General features: G+C 35.4%; 1 protein-coding gene across 8 annotated transcripts in view; it reads right to left on the bottom strand.

The window, feature by feature from the left end:
• Nucleotides 1-632: 632 nt before the first annotated feature.
• LOC105464996 (forkhead box N2) overlaps nt 633-20,835 on the bottom strand; it is a 65,260-nt gene continuing 45,057 nt past the window's right edge. For all 8 annotated transcript variants that reach the window (XM_011713170.3, XM_011713171.3, XM_071076667.1 and 5 more), the window contains 3 exons: nt 17,727-17,791; nt 6,536-6,604; nt 633-5,011 (listed from right to left, as the gene is read on the bottom strand). In XM_011713170.3, the coding sequence (XP_011711472.1) occupies nt 4,488-5,011; nt 6,536-6,604; nt 17,727-17,791 (658 nt within the window). In that variant the 3' untranslated portion in view covers nt 633-4,487. The remainder of the gene's footprint in view (nt 5,012-6,535; nt 6,605-17,726; nt 17,792-20,835) is intronic.

Genomic DNA, 20,835 nt, shown 5'->3' with positions numbered 1-20,835 from the left:
TGAGGTGTCTGTTCAGGTATTTTGCCCATTTTTAGATTGGGTTTTCTTATTGTTGCCTTTTAATTCACCGAAGTGGTTGAATTTATTGGCATAAAGCTCTTGATGACTTTTTTTGTTTTTGAGACAGAGTCTCACTTTGTCACATAGACTGGAGTGCAGTGGTGGGATCTCAGGTCACTGCGACCTCCGCCTCCCGGGTTCAAGTAATTCTCATGCCGCGGCCTCCTGAGTAGATGGGATTACAGGCGTTCACCACTATACCTGGCTGATTTTTGTATTTTTAGTAGAGATGGGTTTCATCACATTGGCCAGGCTGGTTTCATATTCTACTCCATTTTTCCCAGTTATATTTCAAAATATTTCAGATACATGTAAATTAACAGGAAAAGAAGTTCAGCTTTAGGAAGATAGTAATTTAATTAATGTTGTTTTAGCTTTCAATAATTAAGATAACATCTAAAAACCATAAAAAAAAAAACTTAAAAAATTTTTTTTGAAATTTAACTGTACTTTTCATTTCCCTGACTCCAATTTGGATGGAAAGTGTGTGTAGAAGTATAAGCCATCACATCTGCCCTACCACCCTTCTCCTGTCCCCACCCTATCCTACAAAAGATCAGAGCACAAAAAAATGTTATAAAACAAATTTATTATGCAATACTTTGTCATAATGAATTGCATCTCTTTGGTAAAAATAAACTTTATAAACATTTTAATAATCAGAGATTAGATACAAAAACTAAGCATTTGTAAGTTGTTTTTAATATGAGCAAAGACTGGCAACTGAAAAGTGGTTCACTTGTGACTGGTCATCTACTGGCAGTTATAACTCAAACGGGAACAATTTTTATGCTACATCAGAAAAGAGGATAAGGAAACAGTTTGATAACAAATTTGTTGAATCAGAAAGCATTCTTACACTTTCATTTAAAAATAAATAATAGTTAACAATCAATTGGCAATTATACATTTTTATACACTATATGATGGCAACATAATACTTTAAAATTAAGCACTTAGTTTAATAAGAAATGTACAACGATTTAAAAAATAAGTTTTGACAATGGCACTGGCAGTTAGATGCAAAGAATATGCTTTAAGAAAAAAAATGGCAGGTATAACATTAAAATACTCTAATTCGCCTTTCAATAAATATTTTTACTACATCATTAACATACTGAAGTAAACTTGGTTTAAATCAAAGCTTACACATTTCAAACTAAAAAAAAAAAAAAAACCTGTAAGATATATGTAAACCAGAAAGCCTCAAAGTTTCTTAGATAAATGCTATGATCTTCACAAAAGGGTGTTAAGTTGTTGCAGTATTTAAGACAATGGTCTTTACAGCTTTGTGAAGTATTCACATCTGTTGCTTAAATTGCTGGGAAAGGCCTCCTGGTCTACCAAGACACATACATTCCCTCCTTAACACATTCTCTAGTTTGACTTTGTGCTAAAGCATATTTAACTGAATATCTAGTATGAGCCCTTTACATAATGCCTCCAAAAGTAGCAAAAGAAAAAATATATATACTAAACTTTACTATATACAAATGAATCCAAGTTAAAAGAAGTCATGCTGGCTATGAGGACAGGAAAAGCTTTGAAGGTGGAAAAAGGGAGGTGATCCACCTTTTCCATGAATTCAGGTAATCTGTTTTCTTTCTCTGAATTTGAAAAGTAAAATAATAACTGATTTAGTAATATATTGCACAAAAAACTTCAAAAATATATATTCAAGAACACTGATTCTGTTTGGGATGTGAAGATGAACAATCGTGCTGAATCAAAGCTTTTTACTAGGGATCTATTATAAACTGGAATCAGCTGCAACAAAACATATTCTTTTGACGTAAGGCAAAATATATGTTAGCTTATATCACAGTTTTAGGATGTGTTGGAAAACATGTAATCACCTTGAAGTTTCTAAATTGACTTTATTACAGGAAAACTTGTGTATTATCGGGAATACAATTTCCAGGCCATAGGACTTGGAATGATTCTACTTAATTATATGGTTATTAGTCATGTTTCTCAAAACACCTGAGGAATGAGAGCATGATCTCAATGGAAGTAGTAACTGGAGGACCACAATTTAAAAGGTGCTTCCCCTGGAAAATAACTGGCTTGGTATGTTAGCAAGTGGAAGGTGATGCACTAAATTAAGTTTAAGAAACTGTAAAATATTGTGTAATCTCTCCCTGTTAGCTTTCAGTGCAGAAGTGTTTATCATCCTTGCTAGTGATGAATATAACTTAAACATGTAAATTCGTGGGAAGAGTGAATAAAAAGGAAGAGAAAAATCAAAAGATGTAAAGAATTACTGTTACATACATCAAAATAACTTTGAAGATCCCTATTAGAGCTGGAACTAACTCTGCTTCTCTTAGATCACTTTCCTTTTCTTATAAAGAAGGAGTAATTATCTTATGGACAGAAACCAGGTAGCACATTTGTGATACAGAATTTCAGCAGAACAAAATAAATTGGTGCCAGATTACTGAAACACTGTTCCTAAGGTCTATCCAGAAGGCTATGGTAAAAACTTAAAAACAGTTATTAAAATGATGTGTGTAATCTCTTTATTATTTACACTGTGGTTAAAGCATTTTTGGGTTTTTGGTGTTTTATTCACTGACTATAATAAAAGTTAACTTGGTTTAGCCATTTTCTGTAGATGTGATCGATATAAAGAAAAAACCCAAATACCTCATCCTGCATGCTTAAGGGTTATTTTTCATTATTAACAAATTTAAAAATTACTATATTTTGATAGCACCAATTCATTAATGTGGCTATCCAGGTTAAATTAAACATGGAAACGGAACAGAGAACATTAATACTGTTATCCCTGACTTAAAGTCTTGTCAATTGAAAAAAAAAGTTTTTAAAATCATTTTTCTCATTTGACAGTTTTGCCAAAATAAAAATTAAAAGTTAAAATATCTGTCTCTTAAAAAATGCTTTATAATCATAGAAACAGCTGAAAACAGCAAATCAACATCATGACCTTGACTGTGCATGTGTGTATATGTATGTGTACATATGTATACAATCTATCAGAATGATGAAAACAAGGTCATTGTCTATGACTTAGGATGTAGCATAAGACTGAACTTCTGGAAAGTTGCTTCCATCATTGTAAAAAAAAAAAAAAAAAGATACAATGAATAAGTGTAGTTTAGCATCCTGTTGTTTCTGAATAATCTAATCAAATTATACAAATGATACTATGAAAAACTGTCTCATATAAGCAGACTGTTCAAATAAGATACTCAGTCAAAGCACTTTTGTAGTAGTACCAGAAAATCTTTTTCTCATGGATCAATGGCACTATAGGTTATTACACTGCCTCCTCAAAAGGGTGTATTGCATAAGATCTAATTTTATATGAATTTTGAAATTCATGAAGGTAATTTTGTTTGCAAAATTGCATTAAATCTATTAAGATTTAATTTGTTATAAATTTAATTCATACAAAGCTTGGACAGAAGTTTTTTCCTAAATGACCTACTTTATGATACATATGCAATTAGTATTCAGAATGTTTCATTACACTCCATTCCTATTACAAGATTCTCAGAATGCAGTACATGTGGCAGGCAAATGAAAGATTCTCTTATTACAAGTGTGTCAAAATGGGTGTACTCCATAACACACTTAATTGGCTATATCCTCTCATTGGATAACTTATACTCAACAAAGGCAGCTAGTGGCTAAAACTTAATGTTTGCAAAGCACTTTGGGCAAGAATAAAAGGCCCCAATAAATGCTATGCAGTATCTGTGAAGTAAAAACACTTCAAAGCTACCAATGTAATAGGAATTGGGAGTGTTCTTGGATGAAATAACACCACAAAATTGTCTTTTCTAAACCTTAGAACTCTTTGTTGCATTCTCTACCTATGTAACCAAAAGAAACTTTTTCTAAACATCAGGATGTTTTTCAATTTATGTTTGTCTTTGCCCACACCACAACAACAACAAAAAATTAAAAACAAATTAAAACAAAGTAAAAAAATTTCAATCTTATGTTACCGGATTGTGTGTCAGGAGAGAAGTATATGAAAAGTACATTAGCAAAATTTTTAGCTGGCTCAGTAACTATAGTTACAGATTGGAAAAGAAAATGAAAAAAATTTATGGAGTTGCCAAATCTTACATTCTGACATATTAACAGAAGAAAGGATTTTTGTCCCACAAGTTTAAGACAGAGGCTGGGGATTTTCTTATACAAAAATTTCCAAATCTTGGAGACACTTACCACAAAAATTATGCTTTCAGGACTTCACATCATATATTTCTGATCAGGCATGATCCTAACAGCAATTGTTTAATAAAAATTTTAAAAACCAAAAACCAAAAATGTTTTGAAAGAAATAAGTAATTCGTATCCCTTCCCTACCCTAAAACTAATGAAGTCCATTATGGCTTTGATATCCCTTGTAAAGAATTAAGTGAAAGAGTATTGCCACACTTTAAGTATTTCTATTTTTTCCGTTGCTTTTGATTTTGAGTCTTTGCAGTACTTATTAGGGAACCTAAACATGTACGAATTCCAGCAAGGTGGAGCAGAGATCCAGCTGCTTCTTTGAGCTCCTCATCAATTTCTTGACATGTCTGTTTTCGCATCTTTTTGCCTGACTGCCCTTTTTCAGAGATTTTTGCACAAGGCTGTGATGCATAGCCACTGTCTCCAAGAGGATCATCTTCATAATCAACATCTGTATCTTCTTCACTGTGAAATCCTTCACTGCCATCACTTCCCACATGGCTATTCTTTGGGATAAATTCATATACCTCATCTACAGAAGACAGGGAAGACACGCTAGACCTGGATGCACAACGCTGTGCTGCCATGCTACTTGCACTGTAATTGTGATCTTCTTTTGGATCAATGCTGGTGGCTAAAGAATCACTCTCTTGTAATCGTACAGCACTGGGATGATGAAATGCATTGCCGTAACTCCTCTTTTTTTGCAATGCTGTTTTAAGAGGAAGAGGTTTCTCACCTGTGGAAAATAAAAGTTCCATCAATAGGTCAAATGTGTTTGGTTGCAAAAACAGACCAATTTTAAACTACTACATTACTCTTGAGCAGTAAATGTTTTAGATTAACGATGCTTTGTAGATTTTTTATTTTTTTACCCAGATGACATCATTCTGCAAGCATTAATCTGAAACATTAAAAAAAAAATTTAACAATGTCTTGACTTTTCCATAGAACATATATTTTGAATTGCTTACAAAGAATGCCTCAATATGAATGTACCACTGTTTAATCACTTCTGTGTTAATATTTAGCCTGTTTCCAATTTTTCATTAGTATAAATCATGCTGCAATACAAATCCTTCTGGATGCCTTTTCTTGAATGTATGCAAGTAATTTTTTAAAAGAGATATGAAAAAATTGCTAAGGGATATACACATTTAAAATTATAATTGGTATTCTCAAATTGCCATCCAAAATGGTTTTACTCCCAACAGTGTATGATAGAGCTTATTCCCTACTTAACACCATTCTCAATTACTTAAATTTTTTATAATTTTATGGACAAAAAAGTTATCTCAGTATTATTTCATTTTGTGTTTCCCCAATTTCTAGAGAAGTTGCACATCTTTTCACATGTGTATTGCCCACATATATTTCCTCTTCTAAGATCCACCTAGTCATACATTTTGCTGACTTTTCGGTTGAACTGTTTTCTTATTTCTTACTTGTAGAATCCTTTTATGTATATACTTGATATTAATCCTTTGTTATATAAGGAAAAAACACGTCTCCAGCATTTTATGTCACTTTTCTTGGACGTATTTTGTTGTCAGATGCTTTTTTCTTTTTTTTTTTTTTTTGAGACAGAGTCTCACTCTGTCACCCAGGCTGGAGTGCAGTGGTGTGCCCATGGCTCACTGCAACCTCCACCTCCCAGGTTCAAGCAATTCTCCTACTTCAGCCTCCTGAGTCACTGGGACTACAGGCATGCACCACCACATCTGGCTAATTTTTGTATTTCTTGTAGAGACAGTTTTGCCACGTTGCCCAGGCTGGTCTGGAATTCCTGGTCTCAAGTGATCCACCTGCCTTGTCCTCCCAAAAGTGCGAGGATTACAGACGTGAGCCACCATGCCTTACCAGATGCTAAAATTTTGATGTTTTATTAAATTTACCCATTTTTTTCCTTTATAGATTTTGCATTTTGTATCTTAAAGTTTTTCCTAGTCCAAGTTCATAAATATACTTTACTTACTATATTTTCTTGTTTATAGTTTTCATTTTTACTTTTAGCTCGTCGAGCTCATTTTTCTAAATATATTTTTCTTCATTTCTTGGTCAATGTAAGAAAAATCACAGCATTAACTTCAATCTCTCAATTGCTCACATAAATTAATGAAAGTATAATAAAACAGAAACTGAGTTACTTAGATCAAAATAAAATTTGGTTGGAAAGAAGTAATTTTGTAATAGTTATTTTATAGTCTAGGTTAAATTTGAAAAGGCACTAAAATTTTTTTTTAAAAAAGGCACAATTGCTTACATTCTAAAATTCCTTGTTCTATAGAAGTATTTAAAAGCATCATTGCAGCAGCAGCATCGATATCAGATTCTGAAAAGGGAAAAAGTAATAATATTAATGTTCTTTATAAAAGAGAGGCTATTGTAAGTATTTGCATGCACCCAAAGATAACCAGTGTTACAATTTTGGTGTATATTCTAAGAAAGCATAAACATACATTAAAAATGGGATATTATATATTATTCTGAAGTCTGATTTTGTTCACTTAAAATCATGAAACAGTTTTGCGAACAGCACTGTATAAAAGAAATGGAAAGGTACCAGAAATAATACAAGTTCTCTTCTTTAATTATTCACAATAAAAACGAAAACTTAAACTGTTATTTCAGTAAGGTTTCCCCTTAAACAGACTAAATTAGCTAAGAATGTACATCATTACTCCTTTTATTTATTTATTTTTTGCATTTTTACCTTGAATACTATCATTACCTATGCATATCTGCAGTTATGAAGTACTGTGTTAATTACATGTCAGTTGCAGGAGATAAAAATATGTAATTCGTCAGTCTAGATCATGTAAACCTATAAATGCTAAGTGAATATGCAGAAACAAAAACAATTAGTATTGTTTTAGTCATAATTATACACAAGCCTGCAAGTACCACAAATAAATATAATATTCATGAAGTCAAATGGATACTCCATTAAAAATGGGCTTTAAAAGACTGGTAAAACCAGCAGGTTCTACAACAGATAAAGTTATGCTCTCACATCTACTTATATTTACTGCTGTAAGTTCTTCATCTTGGTGATATATTCATCTGAGTAACTAAAGAAAAATAAAATGGTATAATCTAAATTACACCATTAATAATTAGAAAAGTTAGAAAATATTTATACATTTTAGCTTACAAAAAGACATTTAAAATAAGACTCAGATATGAAATTTGTAATCTATATCTCAAAGGTGGAAATTTTTATTAGCATAAAGATTTCCTATTTACTTTCAATGTCTAATTTAAAAGGTATTGTAGATAATAAAGCCATGAAGATATTGACTTGTTTTCTCTCCAACTAGACCATAAACTCTCTTAAGCAGGAAATGCTATTGTTATCCAGGCTTAAGTAAATCAGATGTTTGCTGCTATGAGACAGCACATAATACTATACCTCTTTTTCCCCAAGTAAAATGAGACCTCACGATCCACAGCTAACATCTTACTGAATGGGGAGAAGCTGAAAGCGTTTCCTCTAAGAACTGGAACAAGAAAAGGATGCTCACTCTCACCACTCTTAGTCAACATAGTACTGGAAGCCCTAGCCAGAGCAATTAGGTAAGAGAAAGAAATAAAAGGCATCCATGTTGGAAGACAGGAAGTCAAATGTCCCTGTTTGCAGACAACAGGATCTTATATATAGAAAAAACTAAAGATTCTACCAAAAAACTCTTAGAACTGATAAATTCAGTAAAGTTGCAAGGTACAAAATTAATACACAAAAATCAGTAATATCTCTATACACAAAACAACAAACTAGCTGAAAAAGAAATCAAGATGGTAATCTCATTCACAATAGCTACAAAAAATAAAATTAAAATACTTACAAAAAAGTTGAAGACAATACAAATAGACATCCCATACTCATGGATAGGAAGAATTAGTATTGTTAAAATGACAATACTACTCCCAAAGCAATCTATAAATTCTATCAAAATACCAATGATATCCTTCACAGAAATATAAAATAATCCTAAAAGTTGTATGGAACTACAAAAGACCCCAAATAGGCAAAACAGTCTTGAGCAAAAAGAACAAAACTGGAGGCAAAATACTAACAGACCTCAAAATATACTACAAAGTTGTAGTAACCAAAAACGCATGGTACTGGCATAAAAATAAGACACATAGATCAATGGAACAGAATAGAGAACCTGGACATTAATTCACATATTTACAGCCAACTAATTTTTTTTAAATATGTATTTTCTTGGAGACAGAGTCTTACTCTGTCACCCAGGCTGGAGGGCAGAGGAGTGTTCTTGGGTCACTGCAATCTCCATCTCCCAGATTCAAGTGATTCTTGTGCTCAGCCTCCTGAATAGCTAGGATTACAGAGGTGTGCCACCATACTTGGCTAATTTTTGTGTTTTTAGTAGAGATGGAATTTCACCATGTTGGCCACACTGGTCTCAAACTCCTGGCCTCAAGTGATCTGCCTGCCTTGGCCTCCCAAAGTCCTGAGATTACAGGCATGAGCCACCGTGCCCACCCCAGCGGAGTGATTTTTGACAAAGGTGCCAAGAACGCTTCCTGGGGGAAAGACAGTTTCTTCAATAAATGATACAAAGGAAATTGAATATATATCTATATGCAGAAGAATGAAACGAGACTCCCACCTCTCACCCTATACAAAAATCAGCTCAAAATGGATCAAAGACCTAAATGTAAGAACTGAAACAATAAAACTACCAGGAGAAAACAAAGATGAAACACTTCACAACATTGGTCTGCGAAAAGATTTTATGAATGAGACCTCAAAAACTCAGGTAACAAAAGCAAAAATAAACGGAATTGTATCAAACTAAAAAGCTTCTGCACAGCAAAGGAAACAATCAACAGTGAAATGACAATCTACAGAATGTGATAAAATACATGCAAACTACTACTCTGACAGGGGATTAACATCTATAATACAAAAGGAACTCAAGCATCTCAACAGGAAAACAAACAAACCAAAACCCTCTAATTTCAAAATGGGCAAATTATCAGAACAGACATTGCTCAAAAGAAGACATACAAATGGCCAAGAAATTTAAAAAAATTAAGAGGAACGGGAAATAGAGTGTTAGGGAAAGTGGTTACAATTTTAAATACAGAGGTCAGAGAAATCCTGAAGGAGAAGGTAGGCTACAGTTGGGCAAAGACCTCAGGGAGGGAAAGAATGATATCTGAGGGAAAAGAGTATTAGGCAGAAAGAAGAGCAAGTACAAAGGATTTGAATCAATGATGCCCACATGCCACATTCAAGAGATTAGCAAAAAAAATGACCTCTCCAATTCCTGTTTTTTAGGATGAAGGCTGAGACAATTTGTTCTGAGTTCAGTATTCTATCACATCTGAAGAAGAAAAGATGCAGCCACTAGCCCATAATGTGTCTCTGTGTGAGTTGGAAAAAAGGCAAATCTTCCTCTAGGTGAATGGTTCCCTATTCAAGGCACACAGCTAGAAGAATGGAATGTGGGCTGAATTTCAGGCCCCACTCACTGTCTTAAGCCAGGCGAACTTGCAAAGGGTACAACATGCATGGCGTTATGCAAAAGCCCCAACAGAGAGATTACTTCTCCATAAACTAATTTTTCTTTTTTTTTTTCTTTTATTTTCTCAAGACATAAGGTCTCCTCTGTTACCCAGGCTGGAGTGTAGTGGCACAATCATGGCTCACTGTAGCCTCAACCTCCAGGGCTCAAACGATACTTCCACCTTAGCTTCCCAAGTAGCTGGGACCACAGGCATGTACCACCACACCTGGCTAATTTTTATTTTTATTTTTTGTAGAGATACGGTTTTACTATGTTTCCTGAGCTCAACTGATCCTCCCGCCTCAGGTTCCCAAAGTGCTGGGATTACAGGTGTGAGCCACCGTGTCCAGCCTAATTCTTCTTTTTAATAAAAAAGGATCTACCTTGTTTCCAATTTTATAAAAGAGGAAGGTGATGGTAAAATAATCTAACAAGGAAATGCATTATAATGAGAAACCACTTACAGAAACTTTGTCTTATAAATGAAGCACCTATAAAATCTACTTACTAAAAAATTAGTGTATCTCTAACTTGACTTCTTTTTTTTGAGATGGAGTTTCACTCTTGTCGTCTAGGCTGGAGTGCAACGGAGCCATTTCGGCTGTCTGCAACCTCCGCCACTTGGGTTCAAGTGATTCTCCTGCCTCAGCCTCCTGAGTAGCTGGGATTACAGGCACTTACCACCATGCCAGCTAATTTCTGTATTTTTAGTAGAGATGGGGTTTCATCATGTTGGTCAGGTTGGTCTCGAACTCCTGACCTCAGATGATCCACCCACCTTGGCCTCCCAAAGTGCTGGGATTACAGGCATGAGCCCCCTGCCCCGCCTAACTTGACTTCTTTTAACAAGCATCCATTATGATTCAAGGAACATATTTTTGAAACACAACACCTAAAACTGATTAAGAGGCTTATCCTGATAACATAAGAAAGCTACATGAACACCATTTCTGAATATTTTAAAGCGATAACAAAATTAAGTACTGTTTCTATAACAGTAGAATGGTACGAAAAATACTCCTTAAATGTATTTATTTATTGTAAATAACTTATACAGCCAAATTAATTTGAATTATCCAACATGAAATTAACTTTGTGAAACCAAACACTTCTTTACAAAAGAATTTTGCGGGACAGAACGAGGGGACGTAACGGAGGCAGGTCGGAGCCGCTGCCGTCGCCATGACCCACGGTAACCAGCGTGAGCTCGCCCGCCAGAAGAATATGAAAAAGCAGAGCGACTCGGTTAAGGGAAAGCGCCGAGATGACGGGCTTTCTGCTGCCGCCCGCAAGCCGAGGGACTCGGAGATCATGCAGCAGAAGCAGAAAAAGGCAAATGAGAAGGAGGAACCCAAGTAGCTTTGTGGCTTCGTGTCCAACCCTCTTGCCCTTCTCCTGTGTGCCTGGAGCCAGTCCCACCACGCTCGCCTTTCCTCCTGTAGTGCTCACAGGTCCCAGCACCAATAGCATTCCCTTTGCCCTGAGTCTGCAGCAGGTCCTTTTTGTGCTTCCTTCCCCTCACGTAGCCTCTCTCCCGCTGGGCCACTCCCGGGGGTGAGGGGGTTACCCCTTCCCAGTGTCTTTTATTCCTGTGGGGCTCAACCCAAAGTATTAAAAGTAGCTTTGTAAAAAAAAAAAAAAAAAAAAAAAAAAAAAAAAAATTTGCCTGTATCTTATTTAAAACATTTATAAATATGCTTCCTACAATGCCTTGCCAATTAACTGTGAAAAAAAGTTTAACTTCAACATTAAAAATAAGCAATAGAGAAATAACCCAAAACACCATCATAATTGAGAACACCTGATTATCAATGATTTGTCCAAGGTACAATATTGAACTTTGTAGAACAAAGGGAATAAAAATTCTCTGAGTAGAACTTACGAACAATTTTTAATTATAGTACCCAATCTGTTTTTGTTGACTGGTTTGTTGTTTATCAACAGGGTCTCATTCTGTTGTCCAAGCTGGAGTGCGATGGTGCAATCATGGCTCACTGCAACCTCCACCTCCCAGGTTCAAGTGATCTGCCCACCTCAGCCTCTCGTGTAGCTGGAACCACAGGTGTGCACCACCACGCCCAGCTAATTTTCATATTTTTTGTAGATATGGGGTTTCACCATGTTGCCCAGGCTGGTCTTGAACTCCTGAGGGATCTGTCTCGGCCTCCCAAAGTGCTGGGATTACGAGCATGAACCACCGTGCTCAGTCAATTTTGCTATTAAATTTAAACTGAAGACTCATTTGTTTATTGTCACATTTGAAAACACTTCATAATGGTATTTTTTCATTGATAAAGTACTTTATGCTATTTTAAAGGTGGCTCTGTTTTTAAAAACAATAACACTATTAGCCGTATTATCTAACATATCCAGTTCACAAGGAACCAAAATTTGGTAGTTTCAAACATGCTACTGATTTCATAACTGGTTCAAACAAAACCGTGTCAAAACTGTGAATTTGGCTAAGCAGGGTGGCTCAGGCCTGTAATCCCAGCACTTTGGGAGGCTGAGGTGGGTGGATCACTTGAGGTCAGGAGTTTGAGACCAGCCTGGCTAATATGGTGAAACCCTGTCTCTACTAAAAATACAAAAATTAGCCGGGTGAGGTCGTATGTGACTGTAATCCCAGCTACTTGGGAGGCTGAGGCAGGAGAATCACTTGAACCTAGCAAGTGGAGGTTACAGCGAGCGGAGATCGTGCCACTGCACTTACAGCCTGGATGACAGAGCGAGACTCCGTTTCAAAAAACAAAAAATAAACAACAATTTAAAAAACCTGTTAATTTGTGCCTGTTGATCTTTATTTCCTTAACCTTGATGTTGGGAAATTATTAAAAATAATTAAAACAATTAAAAGACACCAGTTTTAGCCATATGAGAGTAAAGTTATAAGTCGAGCATATTTCTGTTGTTTGATTCTCAGTCCATTTGTGTAAGGAATGATATGAGAATTATAGAAATAATTTAAATGGTATAAGCTTTGTAGTAACTAAAAAAGGATTTATTGTCTCTATCAAAATTAATATATACATTTGCAGAGCATCCAGATGGAGAAGCTGTCTCTTGTAATTCTCTGAAGCAGAAGAACAGTTTCAATAAATTACCAACACTTTAAGCTCTCTGGACCACTGGTTTAGTTTCATTTCAATAAGACACAAATCTTAGATTTACATGTAGCCCTAATATCACCATCAACTACCTTAATTTTATATCTGTTTGTAGTATACCAGATGCTTTTAGTAGTTAGCATAACTACTAAAATTTACTAACTGGAATGTGAGTTCCATTTTTGTCTGCTTTGTTCACTGATGTACCTTGGTGTCTAGAACAGCTCAGTAATATTTTTAAACAGGTGAATTTACTCTAAATACACACCAAACCAAACTATTAACCAAAAAAAATTTTGTTCTGCTATCTCAATATGAGAATCCTGTGTCTCCTGCTATCTATTATACAATGCTGTAACACTGATATTGTCACATAAAATTAGTCATTATAAGTTGATCAAGAGGCAACAAACACACTGCTGCATCTGTTTAGGCTGATAGCAGTTTCTGGAGTTCTAAGCCTAATCTCTCGCCTTAGTCTTATATGTCTAAAGGTAGCTCTAATATAATGACCAGTAAATGATTCTGTGAAGTGTTAGATGAATATATGTTTTAATATTGGAGGCCAACAATAACACCTAAGTGATCTTTATAAAACATAAAACTCACATTTAAAGTTCTTCAGTAGGTCTCCCAGTGCCACTTATCTAGTAGGAGTCAGCCTTTGAAATTAGAATTATTGAATCTGAATCCTTCTTTGCCACTTACTAGTTGTGTGACCTTGAGAAGTTACTTAATCTCCCCGAACTTCAGTTTGCTTATTTGTAAAAGAGGGGCAGCAATATCTCAGAAGGTTGTTTTAAGGATTAAATTAGATAATGCATGCAAAGCATCAAGTAAGCAACTTAAGGCTTATTAATTGTTCTAGGCAGAGGACGATGTTCAAAGTCCTTATTATGCTAAATAAGCTCTTAAACTTCTATATTTGCTTTGCCACACTAATGACCACATCTACCTGGTCTACATCAACATGGGCTAATGACCACATCTACCTGGTCTATATCAACATGCCAGACAGATTCCTAGCAACTGCCAGACAACTTTCTCTATTGTTATGATTTTCTCTGCCAGGGAGAACTTTTGTTGCACAGAGTTTGAGGTTGTATCTTGGACAAATCATTGATAATCAGGTGTTCTCCACCAATTTTTTTTTTTTTTGAGATGGAGTCTCACTCTGTTGCCTAGGCTGGAGTGCAGTGGTGCGATCTCCACTCCTTGCAATCTCCGCCTCCTGAGTTGAAGTGATTCTCCTGCCTCAGCCTCCCGAGCAGCTGGGATTACAGGCATGTGCCACCACATGTAGAGATGGGGAGAGACAGGGTTTCACCATGTTGGCCAGACTGGTCTCGAACTCTTGACCTCATGTGATCCACCTACCTTGGCCTCCCAAAGTGCTGGGATTATAGGCATGAGCCACTGTGCCCAGCCAAAGTATACATTTTCTAAGAGCAGGCCTCATCTATGCATATCCCAAGGAACCTACAACAGTTTCTGGCACAAGGAGTCTGGCAGGAGGCTCAACAGTATTAGCTGCAATGAATGTCTAATCCACTTGGTGTTTTTTAAACTTCTCTCTAGAAATAATATAAAGAGGCAAGAGAAAATTTCCTCAGAAATATACCCCAAAACAACCAAGTTCAAAAATAAAATTTCCTAAATTTGTGAGGTTTTGTGTTTTTTCCCCTTAAAATTCATGGAGAATTTTGTATTATATTCCAGGACAGATGTGCATTTGTTTTAACCTAGAATACCAACCACCTCCCTACTAAGTTAATTATTACTAGAGGAACAGGCCTAAGACCCATGCATATAGGAATGGAGGTAAGGTGCTGGTAGCATGAGAGAGATGATGCATAACATGTATAAGTCATTAGATGAAGAAGAAGTACCTGTGCCCTAATAATGAAAAACATGCAGCTGAAATTAGCAGGAGAAACTCGTGGAAATGTCTGTTCCCCAAAGAAAGAATTTGGATAGAATAGAACAAGAGGAAGAAAAAATTTTAAGTAAAATCCAGAATTCACAAAGAAAATGTTCTCAAAATATGTATATAAACTGAGTTTTAGAGAATAAGTGTCAGACTTTATTGAGGCAATACAAAGATAAAGGCGTTTTGGCAATACCTAAATGTAAAGAGAAACTACATTTACTGATGTCGGTAACAGGAACACAGATATTTGTCTTATGTTAAGACACAACATTATCTGAAACAGATCCCCTATCCATTTAACTTCTTTGCAGGGTTCTCTAGAACTTTTTCATATTCTTTTCCTCCTTTATTTTAAAAGATATCAGCACACTGCTTCTGAGGCTCAGTTTAGTATAGTTCCAAAGAGCCAAAAAATTTCTGATACACAGAAAGGTTTTCATCCGAAATTTTCTATTTGTAAAGGTTATGAAAATGTCTCTAGGCTCCAAAGCAACACTAGAAAAACTGATTTTACTGTATTACTAATCTACAAGAAGAAAAAACCCCACTAATTCAGACTTTTGATATACTTTTAAAAAGTCAACTTACTACCTTTTAAAATTAAAGTTCTTCAGATTAAATAACCTATAGGAGAAATATCTTCAAGTATATTCTAATTCAAGGGATGACAAACTTCTTCAGTAAAGGGTCAGAAGGTAAACATTTTAGGCTTTGCAGGCTAAGAGGCAAAACCCAGGATATAATATGTAGGTCTCTGTTGCAACGAATTTTCATAGTCTTGAAATGTTACTGTTATTTGATTTTGTTTTCTCCAACCATTTTACAAATGTAAAACCATCCTTAGCTCATGGGACACCCAAAAACAGATGGCAGGCCAGACATGGCCATGGCCATAGTTTGCCAACCCCTATTCTAGTCTAAGATAGACCTGAAAAGGTAATAACTCTACTGATATTACTAAAAAATTCAATCCTATTTTCAATGAAAAATACACATAAAAATAAATGGAAATGGGATATAAAACTATACACACAGTGTGAATCTAGTATTTGGAGAAAAAGTATGTGTGTGTTTATGTATGTGTCCCTGTACATACATACATGCAAATGTATCTATTTACATATATGGCATTAAAAAACCCCCAAAGGAACTATATCAAAATGTTAACAATAAAATTAGCCAGGTGTGATGGCACCTGTAGTCCTGGCTACTTGGGAGGCTGAGGTGGGAGGATGGCTTGAGCCCAGGATTTTGAGGCTGTGGTGAGTCATGGACTGTGCCACTGCCCTCTGGCCTGGGTGACAGAGTGAGAACTTGTCTCAAAATAAATAAATAAATAAAAATAAAACAAAATATTAACAATGGTATAAATGACTTTACTTTCTCTTTTATAAATGTTTTTATTGCCCAAATCTCCTATAATAAATATATAATATCTTTTAAAATAGAAAAATGTTAAACGGCAACAACAAAATACCCTGAATTTTTATCTGAATTTTTTATGATTTAAAATACAGTCATGTGTGCCTGTAGTCCCACCTACTTGGGAGGCTTAGGCAGGAGATCACTTGAGCCCAGGCATTCAAGACCAGTGTGGGCAATATGGCAAGACGCCATCTCTTAAAAAAAAAAAAAAATGCAGTCATGCTTTGTTTAATGAAGGGAATATGTTCTGAGAAATGTACTGTTATGTGATTTTGTCATTGTGTGAACATCCTAGAGTGTGCTTAACACAAACCTAAATGGTATAGCCTACTACACACCTAGGATTGCTCCTGAGCCACAAAATTGTACACCATGTTACTGTACTGAATACTATTGGCAATTGTATCACAAATGGTATTTGTGTCTCTAAACATAGAAAAGGTACAGTAAATGCTCTATTAGTTTCTGCCAGGGGACAAAAAAGGGGGTACAACAAAAACACTACATAAATATTTAAAATGGTACACCTGTATAGGGTACTTACCATGAATGAAGCTTGAAGGACCGGAATTGCTCTGGGTGAGTCAGAGAGTGTGAGTGGTGAGTGAATGTAGAGGCCTAGGACATTACTGTACACTACTGTAGACTTTATAAACACTATACACTTAGGCTGCACTAAACTGATTTTCTTTCTTCAACAATACATTAACCTTAGTTTACTGTAACCTTTTACTTTATAAACTTTTTAATTTTTTAAACTTTACTCTTTTGTAATAACAGCATAAAATACATAATACAGCTGTATAAAAATATTTTACTTATAACCTATAAGCTTTTTTCTATTTTTAAATTAACATTTTTTTAACTTTTTAATTAAAAACAAAGACACAAATACACACGTTAACCTGAGCATACATAGGGTCAAGATCATCAATATCACTGTCTTCTGCCTCTACATTTTGTCCCACTGGAAGGTCTTTAGGGACAATAAACACATGGAGCTGTCATCTTTCTATAACAATACCTTCTTCTACAATACCTCCTGAAGGACCTGTGTGAGGCTCTTTTAGAGTTAACTTTTTTTAATTAGTGGAAGGGGTATACTAAAAAATAACAGTAAAAAGTATAGTAAATACACAAACTAGTGACACAGTTGTTTATTACCATTATCAAGTATTAATGTATGTACATAACTACATGCTATACTTTTACATGACTAGCAGTGCAGTGAGTCTGCTTGCACCAGCATCACCACAAACTTCAGTAAATGCATTTTACTGAAGTAAAAACTTCAGTAAATGTGCCACAATGTTACAACAAGCTACCAGGTCACCAGGCAACAGAAATTTTTCAGCTCCATTATAATCTTAGGGGACCACCATCATATGCACAGCCCACTGTTGACCAAAAGATTGTTGTGTGGTGCTTGACTGTACTGATATTCACACATACCTCTGAGGGTTCGCATCTGGTTCTGCTTGAGTACAGAGCTTAAATAGTGAGGTGATAAAGAACCACTGAAAAACAAACAGAAAAGCAAATGTGCTTATAAAAATTTTTATTTCACTTTCCCCCCCCTAATTTTTGACAGGTTCTCTCTCACTCTGTTGCCCAGGCTGGAGTGCAGTGGCGTGATTTTAGATCACTGAAGCCTTGACTTTCTGGGCTCAGGTGATCCTCCCACCTTAGCTGCCTGAGTAGCTGGGACCACAAGCATGCACCACCATGTATGGCTAATTTTTGTATTTTTTTTTGGTAGAGAAAGGGTTTTACCATGTTGTGCAAACTGTCTCAAACTCCTGGGCTCATTCAGTCTACCTGCCTTGGCCTCCTAAAGTGCTGGGATTACAGGCGTGAGCCACTCGCACCCAACTATTTCACTTGTAATACAACTTAGTCACAAATACAGCTAATTTGTACTATAAAAAACAAACTATTACCTTGTTTTCTTTGCTAATACTACTCAATTTAGAAAGTCTGACAAAGCAGAAAGAGCATAGGAGCCAAAATTAAATCACAACTATTTGGATGTTCTTAGGCAAAATAATTAATCTCTTAGTTTTTTCATCTGTAAAACAGGAATAATTAAATCTCCCACGCAGGCTGTTGTGATAATTAAATAAGAATAATGCATTTAAAATGCCTGGAACAATAGATAATACATGATAGTTACTGTTTGGTTTTGTATTGGATGCTTAAGTTTGATATAATACTAATATAGGTATTACCACAGAAATAAAAGCATTTACCAAAACACATGGTTAAGGAACACTTGGTACTGATAGCAAACAGGTATGTTCCTGGTTTTATTAATAAATATAAAATTAAACTTTCTATATTCATGGGAAGACATCAACAGTTCTTTTTTAAATCCAGGAATTAAAATATTTTTGGGAAAAACTACTTCTCTTCTTTGGAATTTATGATAGTATGAAAAAATCTATTTGTTAACTAACTTAAAAGTTTATTTCCTATTCATAGTTTTACATATACTGTATCTCACTCTTTTCCTCAGACTTACAAATTCTTATATGCAAGGCTACACAAAAGCATGTCAGATGGAACTATTATTTTGCCAAACAACATAAAGGGGAAAAGGTTTCATTTTATATTAAGGGTTTAAAGTCAACGGTTATATATAACCCTTATGATGTCGTTTTTATCTTTTTTTTTTGACACAGAGTCTCGTTCTGTTGCCTAGGTTGGAGTACAGTGGCGCCATCTCGGCTCACTACAACCTCTGCCTCCTGGGTTCAAGCCAATTCTCCTGCCTCAGCCTCCCGAGTAGCTGGGATTACAGGCGCGTGCCACCATATCCAGCTGATTTTTGTATTTTTAGTAGAGACAGGGTTTCACCATGTTGGCCAGGCTGGTCTCAAACTCTCAATCTCAGGTGATCCACTGGCCTCAGCCTACCAAAGTGCTGGGATTATAGGCTTGAGCCACCTCGCCCAACCATAGTTTTTATCTTGTTTTAAAGCCACAAGATCACTTTTAACATTTAAACTTATAATTAAGGCTAAAAGAAACATGAAAATGCAATATATCAAAGACAGCAAAATATATTTGTGATGGTTTAGAAAAAATGGTGCCAATTCTTTCATATAATCTTTTTTTTTTTGAGATGGGGTCTCAGTCTGTCACCCAGGCTGCAGTACAGTGGCACCATCTTGGCTCACTGCAACCTCTGCGTCCCAGGCTTAAACGATCCTCCCACCTCACCCTCCTGAGTAGCTGGGACCACACGTGTGCACTACCCACGCCCAGCTAATTTTTGTATTTTTGGTAGAGACAGGGTTTCGCCATGTTGCCCAGGCTTAATCTTCAGTTAAAGAAAAAACCAACACAGCTAAGTAAAACACATAGGTGAACATCAATAGAACTTACCATTAGTTTCTAAATTATTATTTAGAATACCTCATAATAACCAAAATTAATTAATAAAGATATCAATTTCCAAATGAGAATATAAAATCTGGTAACTTCTTTTCTAGGTTTCATTTCATAAAGATAAATCCTCAGTTATTCTTTTGATAATGATCCATCTAATCTACAAATATGGTAAAGAAGCTTAAAATCTAGTGAGTGAATATATTACTGATATTTCAACTTTAGCTTTCCCACTTATTTACTGTATTTCAGCTACAACCACTCCTCTGCAAGTTATCTAATGATACTTTAATAATTCAAATTAACCACTATATGAAATGTTGATGATTGCTGCAGCTGGCAGTTCATTATAACTTTCTCTCTACTTTTGTGCATATGTTTAAAAATTTCCATTTATTACTTTATTAAAAATCTTTTCAAATTTTTCAAAAAACAAGTTAGCCATTATAAACTACCCTTAAAAGTATTTTAACCAAATCTGGGACTTTCAATTCAAATGAAGGTAGATAATAAATTGTAGAAGACTCTAAAGTCTGCTTTAGAAAAAGGAAACAAAGGCCGGGCGCGGTGGCTCAAGCCTGTAATCCCAGCACTTTGGGAGGCCGAGACGGGTGGATCACGAGGTCAGGAGATCGAGACTATCCTGGCTAACACGGTGAAACTCCGTCTCTACTAAAAAATACAAAAAACTAGCCGGGTGATGTGGCGGACACCTGTAGTCCCAGCTACTTGGGAGGCTGAGGCAGGAGAATGGCGTGAACCCGGGAGGCGGAGCTTGCAGTGAGCTGAGATCCGGCCACTGCACTCCAGCCTGGGCAACAGAGCGAGACTCCGTCTCAAAAAAAAAAAAAAAAAAAAAAAAAAGAAAAAGGAAACAAAAATCAGATTTAAGAAGGTCAGGGTATTTTCAGATTTAACTTAAAATGAGGAAGCTAGAAGATCAATAGGGGTTACTGGGATTGAAAACAAAGCCAAGGAAAATTATAAGCAAATACAGTACAATTATATTTACCAGAAAAAATAAAAACAAAGTTCAAAGCTTTATTTTATTTGCCAAACATTTAAAAATTTTAGACTTGAACATACTTTTCAAATATTATAAGTACTATGAAAAAAAACCCTAAAATAGAAAAAGAAACCTACATATGTATATAAAATGTTATGACAAACT

Source organism: Macaca nemestrina, chromosome 13 (genome assembly GCF_043159975.1).
Source record: "Macaca nemestrina isolate mMacNem1 chromosome 13, mMacNem.hap1, whole genome shotgun sequence".
NCBI lineage: Eukaryota > Metazoa > Chordata > Mammalia > Primates > Cercopithecidae > Macaca > Macaca nemestrina.
The sequence above is the reverse complement of the archived record's forward strand: the minus strand, read 5'-3'. Positions and strand labels throughout refer to the sequence as shown.